This window comes from Strongylocentrotus purpuratus, unplaced genomic scaffold, assembly GCF_000002235.5.
Source record: "Strongylocentrotus purpuratus isolate Spur 01 unplaced genomic scaffold, Spur_5.0 spur5_scaffold_20, whole genome shotgun sequence".
Taxonomy (NCBI): Eukaryota; Metazoa; Echinodermata; class Echinoidea; order Camarodonta; family Strongylocentrotidae; genus Strongylocentrotus; species Strongylocentrotus purpuratus.
Genome location: NW_022145606.1, coordinates 16,713,792 through 16,725,673, shown reverse-complemented (window position 1 = coordinate 16,725,673; position 11,882 = coordinate 16,713,792). Strand labels below are relative to the sequence as shown.

Below are 11,882 nucleotides of genomic sequence, written 5' to 3'. Positions count from 1 at the left end.
TTGTTTTATTGTGTTTGCATGCATCTATTCAGGCTTGAGTGGATGTGCCATTCAACAGGTTAAAGGAACCCCTACAAATGACTACAATAGCTCACATGTTTATTCAAGTCACCCCGCACTGCACCCAACAATAGAGATGGTATAGCCAGGGATTTACCCCCTTTCTAAAGGAGAGGGTATGGCCGTCTGCACAGAAAGTATACAATATAGACCGTTCAAAGACTGCCTTTTATTCCAACCTGGTTCCAAAGGTTCGAATCGATGTCACGTCTGACAAGGTTTATAAATCATTATGCACCTATCACTCAAGTTGTACAACACGATGATTCTACCTCATTGTGAGAATTTTTTTGTATTGAACACCAACGTGGCACCACTTTTTAAAATAAAATTGAGTACTAGTTGTGCAATTAAATATCGCATGAGAGCACATCTGAAGAGCACTTACTATCAGTTAGGGTACAACTCTTCTCGTATTCTTTCAATCTTACGCGAGAAAGAAAGCTCACAATGTTTCACTTTTAGATATCAACTTTCTCCTAAAGTTAACTGGAAGAAGATTGCCACGTCACTATGAGAGGATATTAAGATATTTAAAATACAAATTTCACTTTCCACATACTACAATCGGGACCGTCTTCTGCACGCACTTATATATCATGTGTGATATACATACAACAAAATTGGTAGAAAATGCAGTCTGGTAGAAGAATCAACATTTGCCACGTACCCACTCACTCTAAATGCAGATTATGGGATTTTGATTTCATCGCTTATGCGTTTTAACCTTTTAATCATCATGATCATTATAATTTAAGACGAGAACTAATGGATGTGTTTGGCGAAGAAATATAATTGGGAAATGTGCGTGATATTCATACTTACCCATAATCTATACCAATCAACAACCTTTAACGCCAAAGATCACGAATAAACTAAAAGGGGGCATGGCGTAAGCTTCTGCACCCCTTTTGAACCCCCTGGGCGTCGCCATACAACATAGCGTGGTGACACGGAGAAATGAAACGTGAAACTATATACTACTATTGTGGTATTTGAATACCTCGACTTGTCACAATAGCTCAATACCAAAAGGTGAGGGCTGAATAGCGTTCAGTTCGGGACAGATTACCGAACCATATCAATGAAATACGTCAAGGGAGATATAATACAGTATGATAACTCGCTGTGTATGATCCGCGGAGTAATGGCGCTACTAAGCTCTTGAATAAATGTCGGGTTTATGAAGCTGGTTTATCCAACAAGCAATTGGTAAGTACTTTGTACGATTAATACTTGTAATTTGTACCATGTCTATTATGCTCGCCGTGCCCCTAACCAAGTTTCATTAGTCTATAATCATGTTATTGTTTAGTACAATGTGTTACTGCACAAAGTTATAAGCACTGTTGATGGTATATTTGCATACTTGACGTACAATATCCCGCGTATTATAATACATTGTCATGGAGAGAAAATTATTTTTAAGCTGGAAGGTTGAATACAAGTAATATTGTACTACTTCTACTACTACTACTACTACTACTACTACTACTACTTCTACTACTTCTACTACTACTACTACTAATACTAATACTACTATTACTACTACTACTGTTGCTGATGCTAGCTGTTGCTGCTAATACCATACGATTAACACTACCCCTCTTGCTGCTGCTATATACTCAAATAACAACAACTACAAGTAGTATAATAGTTTACAATGCGTAACAAAATAGTATATCCAACTTTAGTAGCTTTCAATAAAACCTCATAATAAATGTAAACTTATTACCAATTTCATTGTGGAGAGTAACTTGTCTTCTGTCCGATGATACCATATTCATTAAAATGTCTTTCACGAAACCGATGGCTGACCAACTGGGTTCAATGAAAAAAAAGTGCCTTCCAAATCTCCTTGTACCAAGTTTGGCCAGATGTACCGAATGTGAGTCAGGTCACATGCATGCGCTACGTTGGTCTTATATCTTTTTAAAATTAACTCGAATTCTGCTTCATTGTTCAATGCTGTATTGTTTAAAGTGATTAAAGACAACAGTATTCCCATTTTCTGTCTCGTGATATCAAACAATTATTTTCTCACGTGTCCATTGCACCACTTGATTAAGGTGTGTAAGATGCAAGAAATATTTGTCTCGAACAGCAAATGAAAACTTGGAGGTTTACTGACCTCAAAGGTTCAATAAATGCGTGCAAGAAAGTCACGAGGATAACTACCATATACAAAGACAGAAGACTTTCATGAAAAAAAGATAAGTAGATAGCATCCATGTAATTGAACTTCGTTCATTTGTAATGACTAAATGACCAGTACACGAGCAGTTTTACCTTAAACATGAGACATGAGAGAAGCCAAGATTTGGTCATCATAGCAAAGAGAATAAAATGAAGTTTGCTATTAAATGAACCTTTTCTTGAGTCTGATTTGAAATTATTACCTTTTCTATTTTCTAATTCACAAAACAATGCACATAATTTATGTCTGTCATTGTGTTCGAACTGAAATAAGAGTTCGCAAAGGCTTTTACCCATATTCTTTGCTTCAACCCAAACGTTGTGCAGGAGGATTTAAACAACTCTTTTCTAAATGGCAGCTGCACAGTTGTCTGTGGCAGCGGAGTTATTAATAGGTTGCCATTTGACTAGATATCAGTTACACATCAATATTAGATTCAATTCAAAGTCACACAGGTTTTAAATTTGGGTGTATATCTATTTTAATATGCACTGTATAGCACTCCTACTTCCACTACTACTACTACTACTTCCCATACTACTACTTCTACTACTACTACTACTACTACTACTACTACTATATACTACTACTACTACTACTACTACTACTACTACCACCACTATGTTACTAGCATCACTACTACTGTCACCCCATCACTTATATTACGTACTACTCGTACCGCTGCTGCTGCTCCTTTTGCCATTACATTATAATATGCCTGGTTCCCTTTAAAGTGCTAAAGATTCCCACAGGTGGCAACATAGTCAATAGTTATCATGAACAGGCATTTCATCAATTTTACGACCACGACATTGTTTGATCAGTGCCATAAAATTATTAATATTATGAACGCCAACAGACCGTGCTTCATAGAACGTTTCAATAAAAAAAAAATCCCCTTCTATTTATATTAGGTGCTCCATTAGGTACAAAGTACATTCTTTAATCTTGGAATTCATATTTTCCCGGGGAACTAGTTTATAGGACATGTTTCGTTTTGGCATCTGTTGTTGATGTTTGTTTTGATTAAAAGAAACAATTTATGGTTATCTGTTGTTGTTATTTGTTGTGATTAAAAGAAACATGGTTTTATGGTTGTGCATTTTCAGCAACTTAATTTTTGGTCTGTAGCTTTATTCAATTTTTTTCTTCATGTGTTTTATTGAACAATAAAAAAACAATCACAATATTTACAAGTTATTATAAAAAGATTACAAAAAAGCAGTAAAACGCAGTTCAAAACCTCACGTAAGGTAAATTTACACTAAGATGCAGACAATTACTATAGATGTTACTTCAATATTAAAAGTTTCATCTGTAATTTAGGAATGCCATTTGCATTATTGTTTCACCGGGTATGGTGGCTCAGTGGTTAGAGCGCCCGCCTCATGAACGGGAGGTCGTGGGTTCGAACCACGGCCGAGTCATACCAAAGACTTATAACAAGGGGACGTTCTGCCTTCTAGCTAGGCGCTCCGCATATTAGATTGGATAAGGGTAGTAATAACATATTATGTTATGCAGGGCCCGCCGGAAGAACAGTTTCATAACTAAAGTGGCTACCCTGGGTAAATAAAACATTATTATTATTACCATTATTTTTTTTGATGAAAATTGTAAATGTTAGTCTTGTTTTCATTTAAATTACAGGCATACACGGTATGGAGTATGAACACGACGAGGATTTATCCTTCCCGGATCATGGTTTCTACTCGGTACAGGACGAGTCACACAGAAGATACAGCCGTACCGGGAAACATCGGATACTCGCTCAGAAATACGACGCTAGCCTTATGAAGTACAGGTACAGCGATGAGACTGAGAAAAGCTCCCCATACAGCAAGACACTGTCTGAATCTGACAGTCCAGTCCCGTCGGATTCGGCCGGTAGCTACCAAGGTGTGTACTCACCGCAATTGGCGCAGAGGAATGGAAACTTCAAAGACACTCCATGGACCTCATCTAAAGAGCCCCGACGATCTTTGATCGACGAAGAGTCAGCAAGCACATGGATTTCCCCGGGAGTGCATCCAGCTATCACTGGCCCATTCGAGAAGATTCGACACCCTTTTCCCGATTCATTAACAACAGATAACAAATTTGACTTTGAAAACGTTGATCCAGGTGATCATTGGCTAACAGATGACAGTTCCCACCGGGACAACATCGGAAGCATGGATGAAAGTGAACAACGTACATTCGAACGAACGAATAACGAACCAAGCGACGACCCATCTCATCGGGAGCCTCCACCGCCGTATTCTGTGGCTGTTCGCTCCTCGAAGGGACCAGCTCCAAGGTCATACTTAGATATCGTTCCAGAGCTCACTAAGGATTTACAAGGCCTACCTGATATTGACAGACTGCTTGAAAATCTAGAAGGTTCAAAATCTCATCCGGAATTGCCATATCACAATAGGTATTTATCGCCTTGAGCAGACACTTTCGTGTGGCTAAAATTATCATTATTCCAATGGCTAACCATTTTTTAAGTACTGCATATTTTAGAAAATAATTGCATACTTAATTTGATATGAGAAACGATGTCATATCTCTGATGTGTTGCCTAGTATTTTAGTCCTTCTTTTTCGCTTTCTACTTCTTCTACTACTTCTTCTCATTATTATTCTTTTCTTCTTGGTCTTGTGTTTCATTTTGGTAATTAAGTTTCTTTTAAGTTTCTATTATTGATTAATTTAACTCTGTATTTACTTGGTATTTGGCTGTTTTTTCCTTCTTTCACTTTCAGGGCTATTCCCCACAAATATTTGATTTTCTATCCGTCTTTTCCATATACCACACTTTATTTTGGATTATTTTTTCTATGTTTTTATGGTTATGGGTAATTAAAATGTCTTGAATCTTTAATCATCTATCAATCTTGTTCTAATTCTGTTCATCTTTTTTTGTTTTTGGTTCTTGTCCTTGATTTTCACCTCCTCCTTCTTCTTTCTTCTTCTTCGTCCTCTTCCTTTTATTCCTTCGAAATCTTTAAAATGGCACAGAGACCTATAACAAGCACTACTTAAATCATCTTTATTGTTACCACTGCAATGATATCACATATTATACATATTTAACACTTCAAAAGCATCAAGATATTTCTGTCAATTGAGGCCAATATAATATTCTTGAATTCAATCCTTTCACACTGAAACGGCCTTATTAAGGTCGTTTCATTGTGAAAGGAAAAAAAGATGATATTAATGATATTATTTTTTTTCCTTTTGTATTATAGTAAACATTATTGTTAGAAATAAGCCTAACAACCGTTATTTTTATATATTTGTTTATTATTTCATCATTTCCATCTATTCACCTTTATATTTTCAGTGACTTTGCCAAACCTGCCGATAAATTACAAGTTGACATCATCAACCAGCCCAATGTTTCTGTTTGGGCTGAACTTGTCCATATTGACGAGTCTGAGGACGAGAAGCCACTGCGTCCCAATAATGGCATCATCATCACGGAGAACAGAGAAAGGCGGGCAAGCTCTCCTGATAGGCACATCCGGTTCGTCCTTGAGGGGAAAAGAGGTCAGAGCGACCCCGAAGACATCACTCGAGCTTCAGAGAGTATCGACTGGATGGGTCCTGAGATTCGGGAGCTGCAGGCAAGGGATCCTTATGACGCAGAGGTTGGCAGAGACCAAGCATATGAACAACATCATGGAGAACCCGTGGGCTTGACGCCACTGGTGGATGAAGTGTTCAGCTACCCTAGGACTTCTGACGATGCCGCACCAGAAGATGAAAGTTCCCAAAACTATGGTCTGGACAATCCGGGATATGCCTACAACATTGAAGAATTGAATAATTATACCTCCGTAGACCAGCACAGACCTACAAAGAAGCCTGTTTCGTCGGACAGTGTGCGCCGTCGAGCAATAGATTGGTATGGGAAGGGACATGTCTATGATAGCTCCCAATCTTCAACACTTGATAGTGTATTTACTGAACGCAGCTGGGCATCAGATGTAGGACAGCCAAGGGCGTATCGTCAGAAAAGAAGAGTGTACCCCAAACCGAAAGATCCAGTCGGGGACCTGGGTGATGGGTTGCAATCAAAACTTGGTAGGAAGACTATTGATAAAGAGAACGACCGTCTGCATCAGAGCAGTTCTGCGAGATCACGAAAGCCAGGCGATAAAGACGAAATGGGTCAAAGCAGGGGGCATGGTGCGCCCTCAGGCGGTGAACATCCTAGACAGGAGGCGCAAGAAGGAGATGTTCGAAGATCCCTTATCAAGCAGGAACTAGACCTCTTTATGCAAAGAAAATCAGGTCCTAATAGCCATTCAACAAGCAAGCGTGTAGGACCCCTCGAATCCAGAAGGCCATCGGCCGAAAGAAGCTATAACAGTAGAATCGCTAGTAAAGCAACATCCGCAAGTCCTCATAGGCCACAACAACGAGCATACATAGCCGGGGAACATCCTTTAAATAGCAAGGGTCGTACGCAGCTTAATTCGACACGGGTTAACTCAAGGCCCAAGCCCAGAACCTTCTCCGATGAACATCTCCATCGAGCTGTTCCACTAAGAAACCCTGCCCTCGTAGGAAAGAATGACCGACCACTGACATACCCGAATGATATCAACAGACCATTTTTGCAACTCATTTTCCAGGAAGATAACAATGCCATACGTAATAATCTCAATAAAATCAATGAAAACAATCCCCCCTCTCAGAGACTACGACCAACTCAAGAACCCAGACAACATCTTTCATCAAAGCATCCACACCGACCTGGCAGAGACGACAATCTTAGGCCACACGAGCAAAGGCCTCACCGACCTCATACAACTAGAAGACCAAGTGACAACAAGGGAAATCGATCGCAACTTCCGCCGAAACCACAACGCCATATAAGACACGACGATTCACAGCCAGCTGGTCATGTACACCCTCCAGGAAAACCTTCGTTACAGACACATCCAACTCATGACAGACATCATCAGTACAAACCGTCAAATGAAAGACGAACAAGAGAGAACAACGAAATAACCTCGAACATGTCAGCCGTTTCGCAAGTACCACACAGACATGTACGTCCAGAACCCTCAGCTAACACGAACGAAAAAGTGAATCACAGGCCGGCGAATGAAAGACGATCCAGAGGTGAGATCGAGGAGACTTCTCCGACCATTGTAACCGTTTCAGAAGTGCCACAACTGCGTCGCGATCCAGAAACCCCACCTAGCAACAACCAACAAGGGCAGCAAGGGGAACAGACACCCGCGAGTAGAAAGAAGTCTGACACGGGGACTTTTTCAAATCATCGATTCTTCTCAGTGATGGCGGCTATCTGGTTTTTCCCAATCGGGATCTGGGCACTCAGAAAATCTCATCAGGTATTTCAATAATTATTGACCGTTTTTCTTTAAAGTGGCCTGAATGAAACTATGTGTAACTTTCCAAATCTCAAAATTACATTTAAGAATTGATTAATCTTCTTTTTGATTAACACTTGTCATCGAGGTGGGAATATGAGATTGTTTTCAATATATGTTCTGTTACTTCTAGCTTGGTTCAAGGTTCATTTATTTCCCACGTTTTTGTTTAAAGAACATGACATACACAACGATTTGATAATACAAAAAAGCAAATTGCAAGTTTCCAGTTGTAAAAAAAGAAGAAACTCGTTTATCTCGAGTAGAAGTTTATTACAAATTAGACAATTTATACAATATTCAAATAATTCTTTAAGAATCCAGAAAAAGAAAAATCATTTCAGCTACCTAATGGCTTCAAACGAAATGATAAGACGCTAATATAATGTCACATTTATTGCATTATTGATGTTCTAAATGGTGAAACAAGATCGAAAAACATGGCTGAGTGTGGCTGCTTCCAGGCTTGTTCGTCATCCTTTTACCGAAACTCTATATTAATTTGTTCGATGTATGTTACTCTTACAGGTGGACTCTCATGTAAAAGCAAAGGATCTGCCAGGTGCCAGAAAAGCGTCCAAGTCGGCAAGAAACCACGCCATCGCTGCCTTTGTCTTATTTGGCTTCATCGTACTCATCCTGATAGCGAGGCTGATAGAGATTACTATTGACCCTCGTAAAACGTTCATCCAGTACTATGAGATAGTTCCCGAAGAGGTTGATAGGATATGATGCTAGAGGTCGCCATAGAATCTACAAAACCGTTTATCCAGAACTATGACATAGTGACGGATAATGTAAATAGAATATCGTATTATACCAGGGTAACTTTTAGTGAGGTGGTTGTAAACTACTATTGACCCTCGTAAAACGTTCATCCAGTTCTATAAGATAGTTCCCGAAGAGCTTGATAGGATAAGATACTAGAGGTTGCCGTAGAACTATATGAAACCAATTATCCAGAACTATAAGATAGTGCCGGATAATGTAAATATAATATCGTATTATATCAGGGTAACTTTTAGTGAGGTGGTTGTAAACTACTACTGTTCCTCGTCAAACATTCATACAGTACTATACGTGACTGAAAAGGTTGATAAAATATGATGGTAAAGGTTGCCGTCGAACTATATGAAACCAATTATCCAGAATTATAAGATTGTGCCTGATAATGTAAATAGAATATCGTATATATCAGGGTAACTTTTAGTGAGGTGGTTGTAAACTACTACTGTCCCTCGTCAAACGTTCATACAGTACTATACGTGACTGAAAAGGTTGATAAAATATGATGGTAAAGGTTGCCGTCGAACTATATGAAACCAATTATCCAGAACTATGACATAGTGCCGGGCAATGTAAATAGTATATCGTATTATATCAGGGTAATTTTTAATGAGGTGATTGTAAACTACTACTGTCCCTCGTAAAACGTTCATACAGTACTATACGTGATTGAAGAGGTTGATAGAATATGATACTAAAGGTTGCCGTCGAACTTCTGAATTTTTTTTCCAGAATTATAAGATTGTGCCCGATAATGTTAATATTTTACTAGTGTCATTTTAGTGAGGTGAATAGAACCACTACTGTCCCTCGTAACACGACCATACAGTACTATCCGTGACTGAAGAGGTTGAAAGAATATGATGCTAAAGGTTGCCGTCGAACTTCTGAAAACAATTTTCCAGAATTATGAGATTGTGCCTGATAATCTTAATATTTTACTAGTGTTGTTTTAGTGAGGTGAGTAGAACCTCTACTGTCTCTCGTAACACGTTCATACAGTACTATCCGTGACTGAAGAGGTTGATAGCATATGATGCTAAAGGTTGCCGTCGAACCTATGAAAACAATTTTCCAGATTTATATGATTGTACCTGATAATTTTAATATTTTAATAGACAGTGTCATGTTAGTGGGGTAAATAGAAACTAATACAGTCCCTCGTAAACGTTGATGAGAGGTTGGTACAAAATGACTCCGTAGACCGTTGATGCTCTTGAAACTTTTATCCAGGTCTTTGAAAATATATCATGTCTGATTGGGCTGATAACGGTGTAATGTTTAAACAATGGGATGATTATAGGCCGTCGCAAAACAAGCAGGAGTTCGATAAGATGAATGGTATATGCATATATATATATATATATATAACCCTACATGTTGTATTAACAAGACATCTTTATATAACCCTAAATGGTACATTAACCGGACATCAAAACAACTAGTATATTACACTAACGCTAACCCTAACCCTGACCCTAAATTAAAAACAATATAACTAATAAAACTAATGACTAATGATTAAACATATTGCTTCTTGGGAAGCTTATAAGTTTCCTCTGCCTGTAAACGTACGTAGACGACAGTTATTGTTATTGTTCAAACGTTAACAATAACAGGGCATGCAAATGTCCTGATAATGACCATGCTTACTTCATAAACTAATTTTTCACTACATATGTCTGTGTAATGAGATGTATACATCTAAGTTTATAATAGATACAGTAATATCAAATAGAAGAGATGAATTAAATTGTATGTCACAACTCAAGTTTGAATACTGAAATGCATGGGTAGTACTTCCATTCAATGAAACATGTAATATATACATTTTTCGTCTTAGGAACCAAACATTGTATCGAGGGTAGAATCAGAGTGTGTGCTCTCCTTACCTTTTGGATCAATACCGTCCATCATTTGAGATCAAACCGGTTTCATGATGTCACAATAAATAGAATGACGTAGTCCTCATAATCACCTGTGATGATTTTAGTGGTTAATTGACATTGCAATTGCACTTCCTGCATACATTAACTATTCGGAAGAAAAAGGTTTATTTATTTTATTTATTTATTTCGCATCTTAATATAGAGTATCATGTTCAGTTATATAATCATTATGAGCAATTGCTAAAAACATTAAAATAGGCTGGTTAACAACAGGGCTCTGTTTAAAAACAACATAACATGATAATGAACAATACAGGGGTAGCGAAGGCTAACACACACACACACACACACACACCTGTTTGCCACCTGTTTACAAAATACAAATTACATTCAAATCAAACATAAAATGAATTTGACCTCACTGCAACCCCCCTCCTCCACCTTCATTTAAAAAAGAAGAAAGAAAGAGCTATTTATTGCCAGGTTTGATAAGATTTTTGAAAATGGCTAAGGACTGGGCAGATCGGCATTCATCGGACAAACAATTCCATTCATTATACTAATACTAACTGATACGAATGTCCTCTGATAATATTGAGTTTCACATTGCGGGATACGTAATAACAACCTGTTGGTGCTTCGTGTTACACGTGTAGAGACATTGTCATTTAGAACAAATTTACTACATAACTGGGATAGTGCTACCCCACTTACACATTTATAAACCATGCATGATATTGACTTGTTAAACAGTTCTTTTAGAGTAGGCCAGGCTAGTATTCGAAAAACTGTTTCCGATGAGGTTTCCCAAGTATATCCACTTACAATATATGCTGCGCGCTTGTGTAGCGTGTTTAATATTTTGTAGTTAGATTCGGATGAAGATGACAAGACGGTTGAACAATATAATGCAAGGGGGAGAACAAATCCCCAATATAATCTTTTAAGTTGATCAACATTAAATATAATTTGTTTCTTCTAATTAGGCCAGTTTTTTGTTTCATGACTTTTGCAATAGAAGTAACATGAGATTTGAATGTCAGAGTATCATCAATCGACACCCCCAGACACTTATATTCAGATACACATTCTAATAAGGTACCATTACTTATAACAGATATTTGTTATCCTGCAATGTATTCAATCGTTGTCGAGAACCAAGAAGCATCACTTTCGTCTATTCTTAGATGTCCACGTGTAGACTTAATTCATTCATTGCAGAATTTAGTTGACTTTCAACCGATTCTAGATTACTACCACTGAGGGGCGTACGCAGGGGGGGGGGGGTTTGGGGGTTCAAACCCCCCCCCCCCCCCCCCCCCCCCTTTGTTTTTTTTTTTATTTTATTTTATTTTTTTTTAATTATTAAAAAAAAAAATTAAAAAAAAAAATTATACCCACGGCTAACCTAAAAAAGGTGACCTTACCCCCCCCCCCCCAACGAAAAAAAAGTGTCCGCTTACACTCCCCCCCCCCCCCCCCCCACTGAGCGACTTTTCGGCCGGCGCGATTTTCAAATTTTCGGGAGCAAAATATTTTAAAACCCCCCCCCTTG

At 38.3% G+C, this 11,882-nt stretch overlaps 1 protein-coding gene across 1 annotated transcript; it reads left to right on the top strand.

Moving 5' to 3' along the window:
- Positions 1–956: 956 nt before the first annotated feature.
- Positions 957–10,412, top strand: LOC100892457. Its single transcript, XM_003724891.3, has 4 exons — positions 957–1,272; positions 3,908–4,676; positions 5,591–7,613; positions 8,181–10,412. Exons 2-4 carry the CDS (start codon positions 3,919–3,921, stop codon positions 8,382–8,384), a joined length of 2,985 nt encoding a protein of 994 aa, XP_003724939.1. The 5' UTR covers positions 957–1,272; positions 3,908–3,918; the 3' UTR covers positions 8,385–10,412.
- The last annotated feature ends 1,470 nt before the right edge of the window (positions 10,413–11,882 follow it).

Excerpts from the sequence above, each read along its gene's own strand:
- LOC100892457 (XM_003724891.3), top strand. The coding sequence starts at position 3,919 with ATGGAGTATGAACACGACGAGGATTTATCCTTCCCGGATCATGGTTTC. Across the intron at positions 4,677-5,590 it reads GAATTGCCATATCACAATAG|TGACTTTGCCAAACCTGCCG; the intron begins GTATTTATCGCC and ends TTATATTTTCAG. Across the intron at positions 7,614-8,180 it reads CACTCAGAAAATCTCATCAG|GTGGACTCTCATGTAAAAGC; the intron begins GTATTTCAATAA and ends TTACTCTTACAG.